Source organism: Camelina sativa, chromosome 11 (assembly GCF_030686135.1).
Source record: "Camelina sativa cultivar CO46 ecotype springtype chromosome 11, ASM3068613v1".
NCBI lineage: Eukaryota > Viridiplantae > Streptophyta > Magnoliopsida > Brassicales > Brassicaceae > Camelina > Camelina sativa.
In genome coordinates, this window is record NC_141890.1 from 16,482,883 (window position 1) to 16,505,365 (window position 22,483).

Below are 22,483 nucleotides of genomic sequence, written 5' to 3' on the forward strand. Positions count from 1 at the left end.
TAAGTTGGTAGTTGACGTTTCGTTTTCGAAAATGCTAGTTTTTTCATAATATTTGTCCGTTCCTCTTAGATTGAAGTGAATAATTTAATTGTAATTGATATTTTGGGCTGACCTTGGACTTTGCAAGTGTTTCTTCCCTTTTCTCTTTTAAGTACAAAAAAGTTGGTATGCAGATCTTTTGACTTATATGTGCTCACAAATCAAGATGAATTTCAACTTTTCCTTTTTTCATGTCAATATCTTAGTTCCAATATAATAAAAGTGGAGCCACGCCGATAAATCTCGTATTAGTATAATGCCTTGTTTTAAAAATCTCCGCTTATCACTGATTACGTTCCGCAAAATCGCTAGGTCTATCTTCTCCACCTCGATAAATAACTAATTCCCGTCTAACATCGATTATTTAATTATATATGTCTAATTTGATTATAATCCGATTAATCCGATTACTTACCGCTTAATTTTGTATATAATTATTATTTTTAGAACCAAATATAAATCAAATATATATTTTTTGTTATTTAGACATTTAAATTAAATGTTTATGATGTTTTACAATAACTAATATACAAAGTTTTAATGAAAATCATAAATTTTCTATTAAAATTATGTTTTTATGTATTTACCTTAATTTCAAAGACAATACAATAGTTTTATATTTTATTTAATATTTTTATTTTAACATAAATAGAATTATACATATATATAATATTATATAATTTTATTTTATTATTAATTTAATAAAATAATCCTAAAACTAGTCTCCGATTAATCTCCGTTTAATCTTCGATTTTCTCGCTAGGCGCTAGGTCCATTCCGATCGTCCGACTAGTGCCTGGCGATTTCTAAAACACGGTATAATGTAGTGACTTTTTTTTTTTTTTCTCGAATGTGTGGCTCCTTGAAGAAATAACAAAACATCTTATAAAGAGGGATGTCCATTTGAGCTTTCAAGATGATAATATATGTTTTCTAATAGCTAGTAACTTAGTAAGTAGTGTCTGAACCTGAGAAAGTGTTTTTTTTTATGTCACAAGTCTAAAATTGTTATTGACTTCTTCTTAGTAACACAAGTAAAAATTGAGTTTTATATGGGTCTTAATTTGGGTCATCCTTGTAATGACTAAAATATCATATAAATGGGCCTTAAGATTTCAGTTTGTAGTCTATGACAAGCAAGCCTTGACATTGATAACAAAATTGTGCTTGCATTTGCCACCTGCAAATTTACAATCTGCATGATATTTTTATTTCTTTCCAACTCCTAGTACTTTTATTATATATATAGTATGCATTAAATAATACATTGTATACGACTTTTAGTATTTTTATCTGTAGATATAATTTTTAGCAGAAAAGGTTAAATTATCACAAAAACTGAAAATATTTAGAAATATATAAAAAATACAATAGATAAATATATTAATAAATAGTGGATATTTACTATAATATCATACACGATATACTTGGAAAAATATAGAAGATTACCACAGATTTTTTTAATATATCAGAACAGATTTTTTTTTTTCTAAACAATAGTTTCAAAAAAAATTTAGCCAAAGGAAAAGATAAATCTTTTAGTATTATATTATATAATAAATCCCAAAACTAAAAGATATATTTTGATGATTTTTTTTAATATTATCTTAAAGAGAAAAAATAAAAATAAAAGTGTGTATCCTTAAAACCAGCGTGAAAGAAACAGCTTCTCTTCCGTCTTTCACTCTCCATCTCTCTTCCGTCGTTTCCTAAGTCCTTTTCTTTTGTTTGAGATTCTCTCTTTTCATCCATATACCAAAAAAAAATAAAATAAAATAAAAGTAGAGTTTTTTCAGAAACAATATCGCTCGCTCTGTTAGCCTCGTATCCCAAAAAAAAAACCCACCATTAAAATTCTTCTCTTTCGTTCTCTTACCATTCGATTTCTCAATAATCGTATTGCATCCTCTTGTTTCTGCATGTCCTAGTTTGATGACACATCTGACTTCTGCTTTTGTTTTTTTCATTGATTGAGTTTTTTTTTTTTATAAGTATTTGATCATTCTTGCGTTGTGCTATATTAGATTACCATTAAGATCATTGTGGCGTAACACAACACAAGTCGTTTTCTTAAGGTTTACGTTTTTTCATAACCTGAATGTTAGAGCATGTGTACGATCTTGTGATTGATAGTTTCTTATCGTTAAGCTGCCCTTGTTTAACCTAGAAATCTATAGATTTTTTTTTTTTTTTAAATAACTTCCTTGTAGTAATCTAAAAAAAAAAAACCAATACTTGATTTCGTGATGATGATGATGATGATTAAAAGATTGAAGCTTTGAGTCAGAATCTTGGTTTTCGAAAGTTTGTGTGATTTTATTTGCCTAGTTAAAAAAAGATTTGGTTTCGAATTCTATAAGACATGGAGAACAAGTCAGAAGATGATGGGAGTAACATCAAGAAAGACAAGGTCTTTCGAGCTGATAAGATTGATTTGAAGAGCTTAGATAGACAGCTTGAGAAACATCTGAGTAGGGTTTGGTCGAGGAATCTTGAGGCGAATCCTAAAGCCAAGGAAGAATGGGAGATTGATTTGGCTAAGTTGGAAACAAGTAATGTTATTGCTCGTGGAACTTATGGTACTGTCTACAAAGGCATTTATGATGGACAAGATGTTGCAGGTAATATTATTATAATCCAATACCTTTACATGAACATGGTTGTCTTATTTTTCCATTAGAGATTGTGACTGTGTTTGGTGGTTGTTTGAGTATTGGCAGTGAAGGTGCTTGATTGGGAAGATGATGGGTATGAAACAACTGCCAAGGCCGCTACAAACCGAGCTTTGTTTCGTCAAGAGGTCACTGTTTGGCACAAACTCAACCATCCAAATGTCACAAAGGTTGGTTAATTAGTTAGTTAATTAATTAACTTTATTATAAAATTGAGTGAGTATTGAAATATTAATATGGAACAGTTTGTTGGAGCGTCAATGGGAACAACAAATCTTAAAATACCGTCAGCAGATTCAAAAAACTCGTTGCCTCAACAAGCGTGCTGTGTGGTTGTGGAGTATCTCTCTGGTGGAACATTGAAGCAACACTTGATTGGTCATAGGAACAAGAAACTCGCTTTTAAAGCAGTTATCAAACTAGCTCTTGATCTCGCCCGCGGGTAATTATACTGTCTTCTGACACTACTACTTTTCAAATATTTTGTACAAGCAAAACCTCTTATTGTTATTATATTTTGTTGTAGGCTAAGCTATTTGCACTCAGAGAAGATTGTGCATCGGGATGTGAAAACAGAGAATATGCTTTTGGATGGTCAGAAGAATTTGAAAATAGCGGATTTTGGAGTAGCACGAGTAGAAGCACTTAATCCAAAAGACATGACAGGAGAAACCGGTACTCTTGGATACATGGCTCCTGAGGTAAAACTAAAATTTTCTTTCTCTGCTTTCAAAACTGAATCGAATAACTCAGTGTTTCTCCTTATAGGTCATTGACGGTAAGCCATACAACAGAAGGTGCGATGTCTACAGCTTTGGGATATGTTTATGGGAAATCTACTGTTGCGATATGCCTTATCCTGATCTTAGCTTTGTCGATGTTTCTTCCGCGGTTGTCTTACATGTAAGCTTTGATCTAAGGAAAACCCTATCTAGTTTCCTTGTTCTTTACGTAATTAATGTGAAATCTTGAAACATTTTTTTCTTTCTTTTCAAAAAGAATCTGAGACCAGAGATACCGAGATGCTGTCCAACTGCATTGGCGAGCATAATGAAAGCATGTTGGGATGGGAATCCGCAGAAACGGCCGGAGATGAACGAGGTGGTGACACTGCTTGAACAAGTTGATACCACTAAAGGTGGCGGAATGATACCGGAAGATCAGAGTCCGGGATGTTTCTGCTTTGCTCCGGCTCGTGGACCTTGAAATTCCTTTTCTATATCTCTATTTGGTTGTCTTGTCTCTTGTTTTTTCTTGACGTTGACTAAATGCCATTTTTCTTTTTCTCCAAGAAAAGTCTTTTAAACAATATTTGTTAATTAATTTATTTTGGTCGTTGTGATTTGTGAATATCCAAGTTAGGATGGGAATTTAATCATCGTTTTTTTCTTCAAAGGATTAGGAGTTCTCGACCCCGTGGAATGAACATCCATAATCCATTCCATCCGTAAGGATGGTGGACAAATCATGTAATTTAATTCTAATTTGCAGGGAAGATTTTTTACTAACGCTAATTAATCAAGTAACCTTCTTTTAAGTTTCTACGTTTTTCTGTTAATTTACACATTCATCCAGATTTTACTAATGCTTTAAAAAAAACTCCACACAAAAACTTAACTACTAAAGCAACTCGTCATTGGTTTCACAAGTTCATCAAATTATATAGCTTTAACATGAAACTTCTCTCATTCCAAAGTTCATCAAATTATATAGCTTTAACATGATTATAGCAAAAAAAAAAACGAGAGTATATTACTGGTGAAATTATAGAGTAAAGGTGGAACTTACAGAAGAAATTAGAGAGGGGAAAATGAAATGTTAGAATGATAAGTTTTCCTCTTACGTTTTGTAGAGTAAAAGTTTTGATGGGATCACAATTCTTTTGAAACCTCAAAGGTAAAAACCAACAAAGCTTAAATTTCAAAAATCACATAATTATATATTTTCCTTTGAAACCTCAAAATCCAGATTAATTGACGTAAACAAATTATTTACATAATAACAAAACAAATAAATACCCAAAAATCGAAAAAGAAAAAAGTGAATTTTAGTAAAAAAAAATTATGTATATAAAAATGGGAAGCCGATTCTGCCGATCAAGTTGACTTGGCTCAACCTTATTTTTCTCAAATTTATCGGAAAAGTTATTTTCTCTTGTGGTTAGTATATATATACTACGAGAGTATAAAAAGATAATATAACATATCAGTTTTGAAGCATGAGGAGGTGTACTACTTTGATGATGTTTTCTTGTGTTTTTATTTGTCTGATTCTAAGCCATGTTGAAGGTAGATAATAGGATGACATAATTTAAAACTATGGTACCGTATGTATTACTAATTTCTTATATCTCTATAACATAAATTTTGAATGATTATACATATTATAGAGGCGGAAGCTGGAGCACCTCCCCAAGACTGTTGGGATGAGATCCGATTTCCTGGAAAATGTGGTGTTCACGGAAAGAAAGATTGCTTCAAAAAAGTGGAATCCAAGATAAAACAACGTGTTCTTCAATGTTTCTGTAATGATGTAGAAAGAGGTCCCAATACATTTAAGGACGAACATTACTGCAGTTGTCAAAGAGAGAATCCCTATGAGTGTCATTAATTTCTAATCTTAATTCTTTAAAAATATTTCAGCTAAATTAAAATTTATTTACGCGAGTTTTTTGTGTCACAGCCTGAAAACGGTAAGCTAATGTCACTTCTGAATGATAAGTTGTTGCCATTTCTTTTGTATAACCAATTTCAATCATGTAAGAATCATTATTTTTATTATCTTTAACCTGTTTAGAAATTATATATATATATATATATAGAGTTTTGTTTAGAAATCATATCATCATGTTTTGAATTTATGAAGTATTTATAAGATTTTACACACTTGTAAAAATAATTTGTATATGTTTTTATAAAGTTACAAACTTATCTGGGTCTAGCCTAGATGTTTAGGATCAGTTTTGATAAGGTTCAAAAGCTTATGTACAACCATCTCTTAGTGCTAATATTTAGTTATTTACCACTTGCAAGTTCTACCTATTTTTTGTATCGCTTACCATTCTTTTTTTATTTTTTTTTTGCTACAAAATGTTTATCTCTTTATGTCTCTAATCAATTTAACCATTCATCTTGTATTTCATGATACAAAATTTATGAGTCCAACTATGGATTTTTTTTAACTTATGGAAAATATAATTATAAATTTGTGAATATATAAATTAATAAAATCAGAACTATCCTACCTAATATTTGATGAAAAAATATCAAAATTTTAAGTATTTATGTTTTGTCGTTGTTGAAGACTCATACGAACAAAAAAAAGTAAATTTTTTTCATTTTGTATTAAAAAATTGATAACTTTCTTAATCTCATAAATCTTGGACTTTTTTTTAATGTAAATTGTTTGATTTTTCATATGGATTAATAATTATTTCATAATGGGGTTAATAAAAAAAAACAAATATATTCATATGGTTGAAGTTGTGATATGGCAGAGAGCATATGGATTGAATAAAAAAACGAATGTGATGATTATTTGGTTAATGTGAGCTAAATAATTTTTTTTTGCAAATAAACATTGTGATGTTTTGGACTATTGTCCAGCAATAAATAATTCGTCACAAGCACAATAAACTCTCTTTTAATGTGATATCAAACTCCCTCTTGATATCTCCATGGTAGTTATTTGAATAAATTAGGAAAAAATCGTTTTTAATGGCATTTGTGGATTTTTTACAGTTATGGTTTAATATTTTAGATTATCATTTAAAAAAGAAAACTAAATAAGATAATTTACACACTATGTTTGAGTTTTTTTGTTCTATATTTTTTTTATGGTTTAGTGTTTCTTATTAAATATGTATTTTATATTAAAAAAACTACAAATGTATAGTTTTTAAGTTGTTAAAAAATGGTAAATCTACAAACCTATTCAACAAATGACAAATCCAAAAGATTTGGGTGAGGTGACAAAATGACAATTTTAACAATAATCCCTATTTAATTTAGTCATCTTACATGACTGACCTTTTTCAAAATTTGTACAAGAAAACCTTACCTCTTATTATTGTTTACTAGATTTTTTTTTGGTGACATTGGTTGGCTCGTTTTTCTTTTCTCTTTGTTTGTGAGGGATTAACGAAGAATTTGAGAGATTGGATGATGACTTTAAAAAATGCACACATAAATAAGAGGTTGAGATTAAGATGACACCAAAATATAAGGAAAAATGGATTTAGATGGACATCCAAGTATATTTAAGAAGCATGAAAAAATAAATTTTACATTTTTAAAATATGACAATAATTATTAAGTAGTTTGGAAAGGAGAAGTTTGACATTAAAATGAAAATTAATATGACAATAAGCATTATTCCAGTAGTCGAATTAAGAAGTTTGATATTTTTTAAAAGAGTTAAAAGAATAAATTTCAATCTAAAGATAATAAATTGGTTAAGTTTTTATTTTATAATTAAAAAAAAGTATTAATTATTAAATATTAAGCAAAGTTGATATACCTTTATAGTTGTTGTTAGGGTTGATATGTACTTTAACAAACCGTTTAGAATTGTACTTATATCTAGATTATGTTTTCTATTTGTGACTAGAATATGACCCGTGCTAGAGCACGGGTAGAAATTTATTCCTTTTGTTTATTTGGTAATTTTTATTTAAAACATCGTATATGTGATTATTTTATTTGTTTTAAAAGGTTTTTATGGAATACTATGAAATGAAATGATATAGTGAATATGACTTATGAAAATAACATCTATTCTGTCAATATATTCTAGTATATCTAGATTTTGACCCGCAGTATAACGCGGATTAAGTTGTGTGATAAAAAAAAAAAAATTTTGTTTGTTAATTTTGTTTGATTTGTTTAGTGTTTAAAATTATATATTGTATTTTGATTGTTAATTTTATGACTTAGCCTATAGTATAACGCATATTAATTTTAGGACAAAATATGTAACATATGTTTGTCAAAATCATCATGACCAAGAAAGACTACCAAACAACATTATTCCAAACTTAAATTTAATCCGAGAAATCATATTTTTGAAATTTTAACCCGTGCTCTAGCAAGAAATCATATTTCTTAATTTTTTTTCATATTATAGTGACATACTATTGACCTGTGCTATAACAAATCAAATTAGAGTGTTTAAAATTTTAACTTTTTGATCTATCATATATTTATGATATTCTTAAAAATATTAAATTAAACTATTTTTAAAAATTCCAAATTAAATTATTTAAAAAGTTTATTATAGTATACATAACTATACAATTCAACAGAAGAAATATATGAAATGAATTTAAATATTCAAATTACTCAGTCAAAATTTTCTGATAAAGTTAGGTAAGATTTTACTTTTTAGTATAATCGGAAATCACTTGTAATCTACGGAAGAATGATTAATTCTATTAATTTATGAGATTTTTTTGTCTATATATGGTTCGTTAAATATTCTTTGAGATTTTATTTTATTCTTTGGAATATCCTTTTTAAGGAGATCATAATCCTAAATCTATATAACCTATCAAATAATTAATCCATATAACCTATCAAATAATTAATCTTAGTTATAACCTACATTAATATTATATGGTTTACCAATTTGAAGTCGTGTATGTGACACCTCAGTTTCAGAGACTTGCGGAGAGGTTTAAAAGAATTGATTTGACCACCTATGTCACTAAAGTACACTTATCTTTTCGGTCAAGGGTCCTGAGAGAACTCCAGAGTTAAGCGTGCTTGAGCTGGAGTAGTCTTAGGATGGGTGACCTACCAGGAAGTGATTGTCGGAACTGTGCGAGTGAAGACAAAACACAGGGAAAGATCATGTGGTGATTTGTAGGGACGGTAATAAGTCTTTAAAAGCCTCCCAGACGTAGCAAACCGACCGTCGGATATAGATGGGCTCACAGGTCTAGTGAGAGGACGTGAGGCCCATTAAGAAAGGTGAGCCCATTGACTAGGAGTGGACATGGGCCCACTAAGAGGTGGTGGTCGGGACGTTATAGTGTACTTCCGTTTTATTACAAAGCGGATATCATTTTTGTGCTATAATTATCTTTGTTTTAATTGTTGACAAGTATATAAAAGAATAGATGGAAAATGTCTGGATCCGCTATTGATCATGGATCTCATTTGATCATCAACTACTAAAAATTTGGATATCCAAAAAGATCGATCACCATTCTGCAATTGAGATATTGGACTTATATATTCTGATTTTATAATTTGGATACTTGATTCAAAAAAATATATACAAAAAGTATATAAAGTAACATGTGATGTTTGTATATAACAAATAATATTCATTCAACTATAGATATCGTCAACAAAAAAAAATAAACTTTATATATATTTTTTTAAAAAAATAAACCAAAGAAAATGTGAGTCTAATAAAATTGTTCTAGTTTCTTCATCATGATCCTTTTTGTTTCGAAAAAAAAAACATATTCTGAAATTGCAACAAGTTCAAACTCGTTATATTGCGTCAAACTTACAACTTTATAAGAGGATAGATCTCTCAGAGACTCAGACCATCTACATTCCTCATCCATAAGATGAGGTTTTCCCACAACTAAAATATATATATATATATATACTAGAAGTCATCTGTTTAGCTTACAATATTGTTCAATTTTAGTAATTTGGAAATTATTAGTTTTTATTTGTTTACTCAGCAATGATTATTTTTGTTACTTGAGTTTTCCTTGTATATATAGTATTGGTGACAGCTTGTCCTGTGGAAAGGTTGTTAAAGGGTGGGGACCAGGGTTCGAGGAACGCATGTCGCACCAATAACCTACTGGTGGATTTGGATGTCCACAGTGAGGGGTTAGTATCGATGCCCTGCAGGACCAGCTTGGGGTCCGTTGGGGCGGCTAGCGGGTGGGCTAGTGGGGTCCGCGGGACAGGTTGTCATATAAAAATGCAGGTCAATTGGTGACAGCTTGTCTTGTGAGAAGGTTGTTAAAGGGTGGGGACCAGGGTTCGAGGAACGCCTGGCGCACCAATAACCTATTGGTGGATTTGGATGAATAGTTCCTATCCACAGTGAGGGGTTATGATCGATGCCATGCAGGGCCAGCTTGGGGCCTATGGGGGCAAGCTAGCGGGGTGTTAGTGGGATCCATGGGATGGGTTGTTACAATTTGATACTAAGATTCTTAAAAATATATGATACCAATATACAATTAGCATATACTACTCAAAACTATAGAAGTCAAATTAATCAGATATAGTATATAAAAGTGCAACTCATATTGTACCATGATATAAAAAGACATCACAAGCTTAACAACATGGTTTTTTAAGCATATGATAGTAAACATACAATTTTCCTTTTTTTATAATAGTTTTAAATACGTTTTTTTTTTGCTTGAAGATGAAGACTACTAAAAAAACTAAATTTATAATAGTTTTAAATACGTTTTTTTTTTGCTTGAAGATGAAGACTACTAACATGCCCGACATATTAAATATAGTTCATTTTTCTCATGATGTAGTAATTTTAACACAATAACCAACAAACACGATTAGGCCATACCCATACCTATACCCTGAAGTAAAAATAAAACATGGTTCAAGGCTATACCTATAGGCCAAGCAAGTTAAGTTAAAGATTAGGACATCAATTTTTTCGGGTCATATTTTAGGCCAAAAGTTTTAGGTTTTTTTTTTCCAACCTAACATTAATTAAAATAAAACTCATAGATTGGTTGCCCAAACTGGAGTAAAGTTGTTTACAAAAATCGTTTCTGACAATAACGTTCTAGAAGAACGAGCTAAACAATCAACCTTCACATTGGACGTCCTTGGGATCTTGGAAAGGGTAAAAGGAGGCAAGGATGCACTAAGAACCTGGAACTCATTAAGAAGCGTTGAGAAGGCCGGCCCCTCCTCCGGAGCTTGCACCATCGCAACTAACTTTGCAGAATCCGTCTCGAACCTCTGACAATCAATGCCTCTCGAAAGGATACACTCCATCACCCATAATAATGCTTCCAGCTCCGAATGAAGAGGGTACGCACTGCGACATTGACATCTGGCACCCATAACTAAATTCTGATTCTCACCATCACTACACCACCATCCTAATCCTGAATTTGGTTTCGTAGATTTCCACGAACCATCAACTTGACAATGAGTTATCATCTTCGGAGTATGCAAGGATTCTGTCGAACCAGAGCCATCCCTTTATGTAATATATATATATATATATAAGCCTAAATTTAAAAAAAAATTATAAATTTTAGGGGTGTGACTCCTCCTTCACTGGCTTCGCCTCTGCCTGAATCCTACATAAGACTGAAACCCATATTTAGAATTTCAAAATAAACTATAATCAGTTTTTTTCCTAGGATGAAACCACAAAACGATAAATGGTACCTTTAGATCAGAAGGGGTCTACAACTGATTTTTATTGAAGAAGAGAAAAATGAAATATTAAGAATTTTTTTGTTTGTTTTATAGATCTCTTATTACTTAGGTCCAAAGTACAAATGAATTTAATTATTTAAGTCTAAACAACAAAAGAGGACATGTATTAAATATATAACATGCCAAGTGTCATCTCCTTAGCAAAAGTTAATAAAAACCTTCTCATATCATATCATATAAGATTATTGATGTGGCTAAGCTATTTGCACTTATAAAAGATTGTGCAACATCATGTGAACACAGAAAACGTGTTTTTGGGTTCTCATAAAATTTGAAAATAGTCTATTGGGGAAATGTACAAACTAACCAAAATGTCATAAAAGAAAGAATTAAAAAGAACTGAGAGAAACTTATTTCATCATTTAATTCAACAACATGAATTGGTTCATGTTACAACATGATATTATGGAACGCATGCTATATATGTCTTACATCTCAAAGCATGTCGTTTGCTTGAACAAAGTCGTAAAATAAACAAATAAATCAAATGGGTTATCTACTGTTAAATTGACAATTAAAAACACATGACAACTTTAGATTGCTCCACTATCAAGTAGTGTTAAGATCTTGTAGCACAATCACTTGCTTTACTTTTTTCTTAGTGACCACACCAACGAACAGAACAAGAAAATTATCCAACCAAGCTTGAAGTGTATTCTCAGAATTTTTGTCGCCTTAGATATCGTGAGACGCAGGTAGGAGAGTTTAATCTATTTCCCTCTAAGAATTGCTCAATCAATCTGTACAATTCAGTCGTTACTTTGGATCAAAAAGTGGAGCAAAGCAGAGGAAAAGATAATGCCATTTTGCTAATTCTAGCTACTTACAAATTGCAGATAGACTTTTGCGAAGTTGCTACTTCGCGGTCAGGAAAAGAATCCTCTAGCCTTAAGCTTAACCATACGTACAGATCCAAAACCTGTTCAATCATCATCTAGTTAAACTAAACAAATCCAAACTTTTCTCTTGAGTTTGGTTAATGAACAAGAGAGATGTTACCTTGTGAATGGATTCAAGTTCCTTGAGTTCTGTTGGTGTTTTGGGAACCTTAACTCTGTCGGGTGCAAGTATCTCCCGGAGTCTCACAACGCCTGCCTTTGAGAAGTTTTGAGCAAACTGATGTAAGAAAAAAGTAAAAATGAACAATTGTTTTGCACAAAACGATGCCACTATCGATCACTTAAAAGAAAAATGATAAAGAGGTCTACGGTTTTTACCTGTGCAAGTCCCTGACCTGAAATTTCGTCATTCACATCAACTGGACTGCACACAAGTAACGTTAGATCAGTCAAAGCTTGTATTTGTTTGAATTTTATTGGATCCAGAAAAGACAAAAATTTGTTATTTTTGCTATTACCTGACCACAAAAAGGTATTTCTCTTGCAATCCGAGGGGTAATTCATCAACAATAGCGGCAACTTTCTGAAAATAAAGACTAGGATATGTGTTAAGAAAACATTCTCTTTCTGATGTCTGAACAAAACTACATCATAGCTGAGCTTTACCATCATGTCTTCGACATTAGAGATGAAGTAGTTTGAAGACAGCTTAGCATTTTCAACAAAGTGTTCCTGCCAAAGTTAATGAGCCATGATTTCAGATCCGCTCAAAAGGACCAAACATAACAACGGAGAAAATGTATCTTACCAGTATTTGGTACAACCCGTGTTTAGGGCGTGCTAGGGAATACCTACACAGGAGGTCAAATGTTGGAAATAGTCCAGCCCGCTGCATGATAGAAGTTTTATGCAAACTTAGACGAGAAGGAAAAAAGATGTAGAGAACTAACTTAATGCTATAAAAATAACCTCAAGAAGAGGTGAAGGAGACTTGAGAGACGCGTGGAGCAACGGAAGATCTTCTTTGTGCAAACAAGTTACTTCACCAATAGGGAACTTTGATTGGAATCGGCCAGCTCTCCCTACGCAGGAACATGAGAACATTAGAAAGGACATACCATCACTCTTGAAGCTTTAATTGTGTTTTTTGTTGTTGAAATATACCTGCAATTTGTTTAATCTCAGATACTGTTAAGTCTCTGGTCCCGGTACCATCAAATTTTTGGAGGGTCGAGAAGATAATCCTTGAAATATTCAAATTAAGACCCATGCCAATCGCATCGCTGGCAACAAGAACATCAAAGTCATTGGTCTCGTCGTTAAACCTTGTCGCCTGCAGATTTTAAAGCATTTCATTTGGGGAATCAAAAGAGATAATTCTTAGACCATCCAGTTAAGCCTAGAGCCAATAAGTACGGAACTCAAACCTGTGTCGTGCGAGTCTCGGGAGGCAATGAACCATAAACCACAGAGCAAAAATGGTTCCCCGCACGTTCAATTATTTTCTACGAAAAGGTACAAAAGATGAAGACTAAGAGAAAAGAATATGTATATGAAGACAACAGAATAATATTCAATACTCATGATGCTTAGAGGATAGGGCTATTTATGCATTTAGTATGATGTCAAAATCTTATTTTTCTTTCTGGCAGCAAACTCAAGCAGAAAAATGTAAAAAAATACAGGAAGAGAGAACAAGATAAATAACTGCGAACCTTGTATGCATATATATCTTTTCGAGAAAAGGTGACAAGGCAATCCCCAGTTTTAATACTGGAAACTGATGAAACAGGCTCCTTCAAAGGGACTAATGGTGAAAGCCTCTCATATGTATGAACCTTAATACAAAATAAAAGGAATCAATAGGTCATGATTAAATCAAGGGTGTCTTAAAACTATCACAGTATTTTTGTATAGATAAGAAAAGAAAGGATTAGACAAGAAAAAGGGACTCTAGCTCGAAGAAACATGATACCTCGACATCATCTCCAGTTACTTTCAGTATATCTTCAACAAGAGGTACGACAGCAGGATCACCACATAAATGTAGCTCATCAGCTGCGATTCCAAGTAGAGCACGAGTAAATGCAAACCCCCTTTGTGTGCACCCCACCATCTGAAATTAGGAAAATAAAGGAGAAGAATAAGAAAACAAACAGCTATTTACAATTTCTTCAGCCGAGGTTAAGCAGGACTAACCTGAATTTCGTCAATGATGGCACAGTCGTAGACCGATGTAACATCAGCCATTTCAACTGTTGTGTGTTGCCCCTTCCTTTAACTCTTTCTCTTGTCCCGTGATCAAATCACAAGGAACATTTGCTTTGTTTAAACGTTTAGCTACCTCCCATGCCAACAACCTTAACGGACCACAATATACACCTTCAAAGCAAATCATAAACAGTTCAAAGAATGGCTTTCCAAAAAAAAAAACAAAAGGTTTAGTAGTCACCTTCAAAGGCATACCTGAAGAACTCTTCTCAAGGTGCTTAAGGGCACTATATGTCTTCCCGCTGTTTGTTGGGCCAACATGTAGAATGACCTTGCGCTTCTTCTTCCGAGCAATTGGATACCATGTATGAGGACAGCTGAAAATTTCAAGGTTATGACATGAATACTAATTGTATCTCTACAACAAAAGCATAGTTAAGATCTAAACAAAGAAACTGCAACAAGAATCACGGTTCATTGCTATTAGGGAGCTAACATAATATCCATGTCTTATCAAACAATGAATCTACAAGAAGTATTGGTCTTACGTGAGATCAGTGAAATCGAACTTTGAGGTAGCTTCCGTCCCCGTGAAGTCGAACTTTGGGGGTCCAGAGTTCTTTCTATAGTTCCTAGTCAATAAACCTAATCTCAAAACCTCACCAAACTGAGTTTCCAATTGAAACCGCCACAAACTTCCCTTATCAGCTGAAAATTTTAGCCAACACGAAGACATTATAAGATACAACATAACCAATCTAATCTTCTTCTAAACACTACACAGAAACGAGTGTAGTTAGAGCTCATAAAGTTCACATTTTTGCGAATTCCCAATTTTAAAGTTTCAAACTTTTACTAGTCATTCATTTCTAAGATCACTTATAAACTGGACTCAACTATATAAATTCCCATTAATTCCTAAAATACCAAACTTGAAAGAGAAAAAAAAAAACAGAGCATAAAGAGGGTATTGATGATGACCCAACCTTGAAGAACACGAGAAATCCCCAAAGCTGAAACCTTTCGAAACCCAACAACAGCAGAATACGCCATTTTTAAAAAAATTGTCGTAGCTATTGAAACGAAGAACAGAACTCTTTTCTTTACCCCTTGTTCACCATGATCAATACAGCTCAAGTAGAATCACCACACCGTCACCTTTCATTTGCTTTGATACATAAATTAAACTCCTTTTGAAATCGAGAAGGAGATAAACAAAAAGGAGAAAATGAAATCAAATACTACCTTTTATAATTTAGAAACTGACTGAAGGGAACAATCTCAAAGTTGATTCCATTGTTAGACCTTATTCTTCTCAGAGGGGTCGGCGACTCAGCAAGAAGCGGGAGAGAGAAGAAAACGAGAGGTTCCTTTTTTATTTGCAAATCAACCCCTGAATGTTTCCGATTACTCTAACTTACACCCTCCTACTTTAATAAATAGATATTTCAGACATTAGTCCTTATTGTAACGTAAGTTGTCGAAAATACCCTTCTCTATCTTATAGAGTTACGCAAATCAACCCATCTTGTTCGCCAAGTCGCTTTGATCTATAAGCTACCCAGCGACCGGAAGAAACGAATCAATCGGAAAACAACGAACTGAGAAATTTGTTTGGTCGTCTGAGAAGAAACAGATCTGAAGTATGGAGTGCGTATTTGGTCTAGTTGGGAATGGATTCGCAATCGTGGCGGCGGATACGTCGGCAGTTCATAGTATCCTTCTCCATAAGAACAACGAAGACAAGATCATGGTTCTTGACTCTCACAAGCTCATCGCTGCTAGTGGCGAGCCTGGTGACCGGTAAAAAAATAAACCTCATCCATTTCTCTCTCTATGTGATCAGTTGGGTAACTAAGGATTTGATTTTGTGTGTTTTGGGGACTTTATAGGGTTCAGTTTACGGAGTATGTTCAGAAGAATGTGTCACTGTATCAGTTCCGTAATGGGCTCCCTTTGACTACTTCTGCTGCTGCTAACTTCACTCGTGGAGAGCTCGCTACTGCTTTGAGAAAGGTCAGCTCTCTAGGGTTTTCAATCTTTCAGAATTTTGGGATTGTTTTGGTTGGGAGTTTTATATGAGATTTGGGGAATGAAAGGGTTTGTAATCTCTTTGCTTTGGATGCTTTTATGAAATAGTGAGATAGTGGAAGATCAGTAGATAAATCGATTGCTTATTCATGATTTTAGTTTCCTCTTAGGTTTCATGTAAATTTGGTTGAAGGTTTCCTCTGTCATACTGTGGTTTTGGTTGTATTAAGGTGTTTGATACTTGATGCTAGTTGATGAGCTTATCCCCGTGGGTTTTTCAGTTCCTCTTGTGTGGTGTTGTAAAACCATTGTTGATACAAGTAGTTCTGAGATGAGCTGAAGTTAGTTGAACTTAGATCTTCAATTACGATTTTTATTACCTCAGAGTAGCTAAAGGCTATTGGAAATTTTACCTAATGTGTTCGTTATCTAGACATAGTGTTGCCTTTTGAAAATATTCGAGGTGGTTTAGCAAGACAATGAGAGTATTCTACACTTTGTTGCGGTATTATATGTTTGGATGTTACACAAGTTTCTCTTTGAGTTGGATGAAGTTAAGAAATTTAGAATTATGAAGCAAAAATTTAGAAAGCCTGAGAGTTTTGTTATGCCAAGCTTGATAAATAATTATTATTTCCTCTACTAAGGATTATACACGAGTAGAAAATTTTGTGCTACCTTTCAAGGTTTCCGTGACTTGATTATGAAAATCTGATACTCAAGCCTAACTGATTTGTGATTATTTTACCCATTTTGTGTTAATATTCCAACTTTTAGACAGTGGGGTAACCCATGCAGCTTTTGCTATATAGATTGTTAAATGGTCTGATTAATTCTGTGGCTACCCATGAAGCCTTTGCTATGTAGATTGTTAAAGATCTGATTAATTATGTGGTTTCTTTCGGTTGTTTATGACTGCTTACACTTGAAACGTTTCGAGATTTCTCATTGCTGTCTGTTCTGTTTGATTCCAGAATCCGTATTCGGTAAACATCCTGATGGCTGGATACGACAAAGAAGCCGGCGCATCTCTATACTACATTGACTACATTGCAACTCTTCACAAGGTTGATAAGGGAGCATTCGGTTACGGCTCATACTTCTCTCTCTCAACAATGGACAGACACTACCGCAGCGACATGACTGTTGAAGAAGCCATTGAATTGGTCGACAAGTGCATACTCGAGATCAGGTCAAGGCTGGTCATTGCGCCACCAAACTTTGTAATCAAGATTGTCGACAAGGACGGAGCCCGTGAGTATGGTTGGCGTCTATCTGTAAATGACGTCACCACCGCTGCTGTCTGAGTTGTTTTTTTTATTGGGTTTATTAGACGTTTATGTTATTACTCAGAGCTTATATTTACTTCTCTGTTGAACTTTCAAGCTCCCTGGATATTAAAAGTTCCTAGATAATGATGATGATATGCATGTGTTGAACTTTGCAATGAACTTTGTCTTTTTTTTTTCTTGCGTATAATATGAAGCAAAAAGTAATGAAATGGAAAACCTAAACATCTTCTTCCACTATATCATCTTTGTTCAAGGAAACACTACTCAAAGCTGACACAGCCACACTAATAGTAACAGTAAAGCAGCTGAACATACTCAACATAGGAAAGACTTTTAACTACAGCCCAATGGTAAAATCTATGTATCGATGAAGTAAACCTAAGCAGTAGGCAAGCAAGCAAGCACAGAGAGCTTCATACCATACAGATGCGTGTGATGAGGATAGAAGTGGCCAGAGTCATGATGATGGTCGATAGAGACCAGAAGTTTCTGATCTTTGGATAGCCGCTGTATTGTGGAGCCGGTGGTGGTGGTGGTGTCACAGCAGCTGTTTCCGGTGAAAATTGATCGGAGCTTGGTGAGATTTCCGGTGCTAAGCCGACCGATTGAGGAGAAGCGGATCCTACATAACCTGCAGATTTTGACATAAACGAAGCTCAGTCTCATTCATATCAACGAAACTTAACAGAATCCATCGGAATGATCCGTTTCTCACCGGGAACAAACGGATTAGTGAACTGCATACTCTGAAGCGGCGGAAGCTCCGGCGACTCTGCACCACACCACATATCAAATCCCTAAAAATTCACTCACACATGTACGTACGATTCGATTCAATCGGAATAGAAGGATTCGAAATTAAACCTGATGGCGAGCAGCGAGACTCGAAAGATTCTTCGGAGCTCCGATCGGTGCAGATCTGAGAAAGAGAAACCAATCTAGATCGATCCAACGGGAATCCAAGGATCATCGGCTGCCGGAGAAGATAACAGAGGCAGTTCCCGGCGCTGGAATGAATCGACGAGGTGAAAACGGAGCAGCAAATAGGATTGGGAGTCTCCGAGATGTTGTTAGGTGGAGCGGAGACGTAAGGAAGGCAAGGAGAGAACATGACGAGCTCCTCCGTACAGGTCAGGATCTGTGGAGCTGAAGAAGACGAAGGTGCCTGAAGCGTCGCGTATACGGCGGAGGAGAAGAGGATCGCGAGTATGAGGATGAAGACGACGGTTTTGATTGTGGCGGCCATTGTTTGTTTCAGATCTCTCTCTCTCTCTTCTTCTTCGTGATGAGTTAGTTACAGAGCTTTGGCTGAGTCTGTAGTGACGACGAGTATATAACGATGGTGGCTGGCGGGAAATAAAAAAGCTTTGTGGAGGTTCTATGTGAAGTTACGAGATTGCCCCTGGGTTGATTTTTTTGTTGATGCTGCTGAGTTGGCTAGTGAATGGCCACTAAGGTGCCTCCACGTGTATAGATTGCTTTTGATCTGGTGGGCTTTTATTATGATAGCTAAAAGCCCGTAATTTGTATTATACACTAACCAGTCACAATAACGTAATCAAATTCTTTCACAAGGTGTTTGGAAAAGTTTTGGTCATGCAAATTGAGCCACATCCTTGTTTTTCGTCTTTTTCTTGCGGCCTCAACTTCTTTACGTACCTACAAAAGACTCAAAACACTAACCATTATACACAAACAAACTAAATTTAAAACAAATTCTTGAGAGATTTTTTTGGAGCAACACAAGTAAAAATTAACATGAAACCTGGAATGTGTTTAGTGTTGTTTGTAGCGTTAATGGCAGTGATGTCGACAGTTTCTGCTCAGTCGTCGAGTTGCACGGATGTCCTAATCAGTATGGCGCCATGCCTCGGCTTCATCACTCAAAACACTTCTTCTCCGTCTCAGCAATGTTGTAACCAGTTGGCTCATGTTGTCCGGTATTCTTCTGAGTGTTTGTGTCTACTTCTCGAAGGTGGAGGTTCTCAACTTGGAATGTTTGTTAACGAGACACAAGCTCTTGCTTTGCCTAAAGCTTGTCATGTTCAAACTCCTCCTGCCAGTCGCTGCAATGGTAAAGATAAAGACTCATCACTTCCCATTAAATTCATCTTTTCGATTTCTTTAGTCTCTCACGCATTAAGAGTTTTATCATTTTCAGGTGGTTCTTCGGATAATTCGCATGCAACTTCAGGTAATGAACTAATTAACTTATATGGAACCTAATTGTATCTATTCTGACATAATTATCTCTATGAACAGAACATGGACATGGATCAAAAATAGTCCCAGCTGGAGACAAGTCATCATCTAATGGGAGTTCGATAAAGTTCTCGTTCCCTCTTCTCGCCATCCTTACCACAGCTTCGTACATCACAATCTTTGCCAAATACTGACCTTTTTTTTACCCATAAAGCTTTTGGCCTAAAGAACATATTTGTTTTTAGTCTCTCTACTAAATCGCAGTGTATTGTGGTATTGGTTTGTAGTGCAAAGAGTGTGTTACGTTGTATCTCTTTGCTTTATGCAATATTGAACATTATTTTTCTAGAACATGGTTGAAATACGTGATATGTTTATATATTAAGTTATCATTCTTTGCACGTTTTTTTGTTGTTAAAAACAAATGAGCTAATTAGACGCGTCGTTTTTGATATAATATAACCAACTGTTTCAATAGATATGTCGTGTTATATATTTATTTACTTGGTGTCTTGGTTTATTTGATCTTGGCCTGTTATATTTAAGAAAAGAAATATAACCTCATACTCCCTCCATTTGATATTAAACTTGGTCAAAATGAATGTTCTACTTTAAGTGAATATGTTTGCATGCAAAACGAATTAATTTTCTTCCTTAATTTTCTTCAAAATATAATTGACTAGTTCTTTGGTTGGTGTTTTGATATTAAGGTACAAAGTTATGAGCGATAGGCTGTAGTGATATACTTTTTAAATATATATTAGTCTAAAACATCACTTAAAATCTCGAGGGAGGACGATTGATAATTACACAAACACATGCATTGTATGAGTACAAATTGTTATCTCAGTCAGTAACACATGTATTGTTGCTATTTTAGTCACCACTTCTAAATATAAGCTTTTGTCCGCTACCGTAAATGTTAATGTTTCACTCTAATCTTTTTCGCAGAGTGTTGTCTCTATCAAAAACAAAAAAAAATGTTGCCGGTAATTTTATGAAGGGAATTGTCATCTTTCTAAAAAAAATTCCTCTATTTTTATGCTGCAAACTTGTAAATCGTCTATTCGTCTTGGTATTTTTTCTTATTATACATTAGTGCATAGTGATAATCCTATAATGCTACCAATAGAAAGAACGAATGTATGATGTGGAAATTGTAGACAAGCAATTTATATATGGCTGAAACCTGGAAGACACTTTCTAGCAAGACTCAAACAAATGTCTAGAGAAGTCAAAGCAAAAAGGATAATCGAAATTAACTAATACCTACTTTTTATTAATCTAACTAGTGATTCTCTTATTTTAAAATGTGTGATTGACGAGAAAAAAAAAAAAAAAAGACTCTGCAAAGTCTACAAAACCAGTCCAATTCTTATTAGAACCTATGTGCGCGATTGCATCTTTCGGCGGCCATCTACATAAGCTGGTTTTGCAGAACAGCCATAAATTTCTATTGAATGCATTTTTTGTATCATAATGAATTTGTAGGTTATGTTTATAAGTTATATAGTACTAGTTATTAATTAATAGATATGTGCATGAAATGAAGATCATCAAATAATGGTAGAAGGGGACCCCTTGAACAAGACCACCTTTGTCTCCATTTCCACAAATCACAATCCTATGTCCCTTAGAACATGGAGCCAATTATTGCGACTTCTTTCCCTCCCTTAGTTTTGTTTATATCAAATCTCTTTATTTATCAACACACATTGGTATCCTGTAATAAATACTTTCATCAACGTGGACTAAACACATCTGAAAACATATCATATCAAAAGTCACAACCTACGATTTCTTTGCTATATATTGAAATCGTATATTGCTTTCAAAGTTCGGATTGAGTTTATCCTTCTATCTGCCCCCACCTTGAGATCGAGGAATTATGTGGTGCATGCGTTAGTTGAAAAAGCTCTAGCTAGGGTCATTAGAAATAATTTTATGTTTTGATTTTATGACAATGTACTTCTTTTTCTCGATTACTAATACTAATAATGTATTTGCAAGGTGTAATAATGTATTTGCAAGGTGTAATAATGCATTTGCTCTACTTCTCAATTTCTCTAGAATATATATTATTTATTGTTCCAAGTCTAGAGCCAACATATAAACCCCACCATGCAACATGTGTATTATTACGTGTATATAACTTATAACATTTAGCTTTTGTGTTCAACATTCTCATATATATCCACGAAAGCATTCCATAGAGAGAATCATAAATTCTGAAAACTGTGAATACATAATTCTTTCAGATTTGGAGCTATAGATTGGTTCAATAATGGAGATTGAATCGGTGACATGTGAATGTTGCGGCTTAACGGAAGATTGTACACAACACTACATTAGTAATGTCAAAGCTAACTTCGCCGGGAAATGGCTTTGTGGGCTTTGCTCCGAGGCGGTGAGTGATGAATTCAGCCGTAGTCCGAAGACGACGACGGTGGAGGAAGCTGTGAATGCTCACGTGTCGTTTTGTGGCAAGTTTAACGCCAACCCGGCAGAACTTGTGGCCGACGGCATGAGACAGATGCTACGGAGGAGGTCCGGTGAGTTATCGCCGAAGCCGTCCAAAAAGTGCGGAAGATCTAATTAACAGCACATAATTGTGTGTATTCATCTCTTTTTTTTTTCATTTTCTTCTTTTAGTGTTGGCTAATGTAAAATATGATAAAAACGAATAAGTAATCTTTGGAGATGATTGGTTGGAACCGTATCGTGTTACCTTAGCTAAT

General features: G+C 34.1%; 7 protein-coding genes across 7 annotated transcripts; 5 read left to right on the forward strand and 2 right to left on the reverse strand.

Annotated features, from left to right (window-relative positions):
- Positions 1-1,457: 1,457 nt before the first annotated feature.
- LOC104723698 (serine/threonine-protein kinase 52-like) lies at positions 1,458-4,061 on the forward strand. The gene is made up of 6 exons (XM_010442090.3): positions 1,458-2,660; positions 2,760-2,881; positions 2,957-3,153; positions 3,238-3,412; positions 3,480-3,614; positions 3,711-4,061. The coding sequence occupies exons 1-6, from the start codon at positions 2,402-2,404 to the stop codon at positions 3,915-3,917; spliced, it is 1,095 nt and encodes a 364-aa protein (XP_010440392.2). The 5' UTR covers positions 1,458-2,401; the 3' UTR covers positions 3,918-4,061.
- Positions 4,062-4,915: 854 nt separating this feature from the next.
- On the forward strand, positions 4,916-5,519 carry LOC109127477 (defensin-like protein 232). Its single transcript, XM_019232262.2, has 2 exons — positions 4,916-4,999; positions 5,101-5,519. Exons 1-2 carry the CDS (start codon positions 4,930-4,932, stop codon positions 5,319-5,321), a joined length of 291 nt encoding a protein of 96 aa, XP_019087807.2. The 5' UTR covers positions 4,916-4,929; the 3' UTR covers positions 5,322-5,519.
- Positions 5,520-11,510: 5,991 nt separating this feature from the next.
- Positions 11,511-15,580, reverse strand: LOC104723697 (DExH-box ATP-dependent RNA helicase DExH16, mitochondrial). The gene is given in 18 exon segments (XM_010442088.3): positions 11,511-11,910; positions 11,998-12,089; positions 12,170-12,286; positions 12,388-12,433; positions 12,528-12,592; positions 12,676-12,741; positions 12,818-12,898; positions 12,979-13,091; positions 13,174-13,342; positions 13,437-13,514; positions 13,725-13,847; positions 13,985-14,125; positions 14,209-14,269; positions 14,271-14,391; positions 14,476-14,597; positions 14,769-14,928; positions 15,207-15,388; positions 15,466-15,580. Coding segments are annotated over 17 exon segments (1,704 nt in total). The 5' UTR covers positions 15,274-15,388; positions 15,466-15,580; the 3' UTR covers positions 11,511-11,828.
- Positions 15,581-15,687: 107 nt separating this feature from the next.
- Positions 15,688-17,698, forward strand: LOC104723696 (proteasome subunit beta type-2-B). Its single transcript, XM_010442085.3, has 3 exons — positions 15,688-16,023; positions 16,113-16,236; positions 17,226-17,698. The coding sequence occupies exons 1-3, from the start codon at positions 15,866-15,868 to the stop codon at positions 17,556-17,558; spliced, it is 615 nt and encodes a 204-aa protein (XP_010440387.1). The 5' UTR covers positions 15,688-15,865; the 3' UTR covers positions 17,559-17,698.
- On the reverse strand, positions 17,692-18,849 carry LOC104728085 (non-specific lipid transfer protein GPI-anchored 25-like). Its single transcript, XM_010447118.2, has 3 exons — positions 18,408-18,849; positions 18,259-18,315; positions 17,692-18,174 (listed from the first exon to the last, which is right to left on the reverse strand). Exons 1-3 carry the CDS (start codon positions 18,787-18,789, stop codon positions 17,957-17,959), a joined length of 657 nt encoding a protein of 218 aa, XP_010445420.1. The 5' UTR covers positions 18,790-18,849; the 3' UTR covers positions 17,692-17,956.
- A 374-nt stretch (positions 18,850-19,223) lies between these two features.
- LOC104723695 (non-specific lipid transfer protein GPI-anchored 26-like) lies at positions 19,224-20,096 on the forward strand. The gene is made up of 3 exons (XM_010442084.2): positions 19,224-19,617; positions 19,705-19,737; positions 19,806-20,096. The coding sequence occupies exons 1-3, from the start codon at positions 19,302-19,304 to the stop codon at positions 19,937-19,939; spliced, it is 483 nt and encodes a 160-aa protein (XP_010440386.2). The 5' UTR covers positions 19,224-19,301; the 3' UTR covers positions 19,940-20,096.
- A 1,816-nt stretch (positions 20,097-21,912) lies between these two features.
- LOC104723693 (uncharacterized) lies at positions 21,913-22,459 on the forward strand. Its single transcript, XM_010442083.3, has one exon. It carries the CDS (start codon positions 22,030-22,032, stop codon positions 22,342-22,344), a length of 315 nt encoding a protein of 104 aa, XP_010440385.1. The 5' UTR covers positions 21,913-22,029; the 3' UTR covers positions 22,345-22,459.
- Positions 22,460-22,483: the final 24 nt, after the last annotated feature.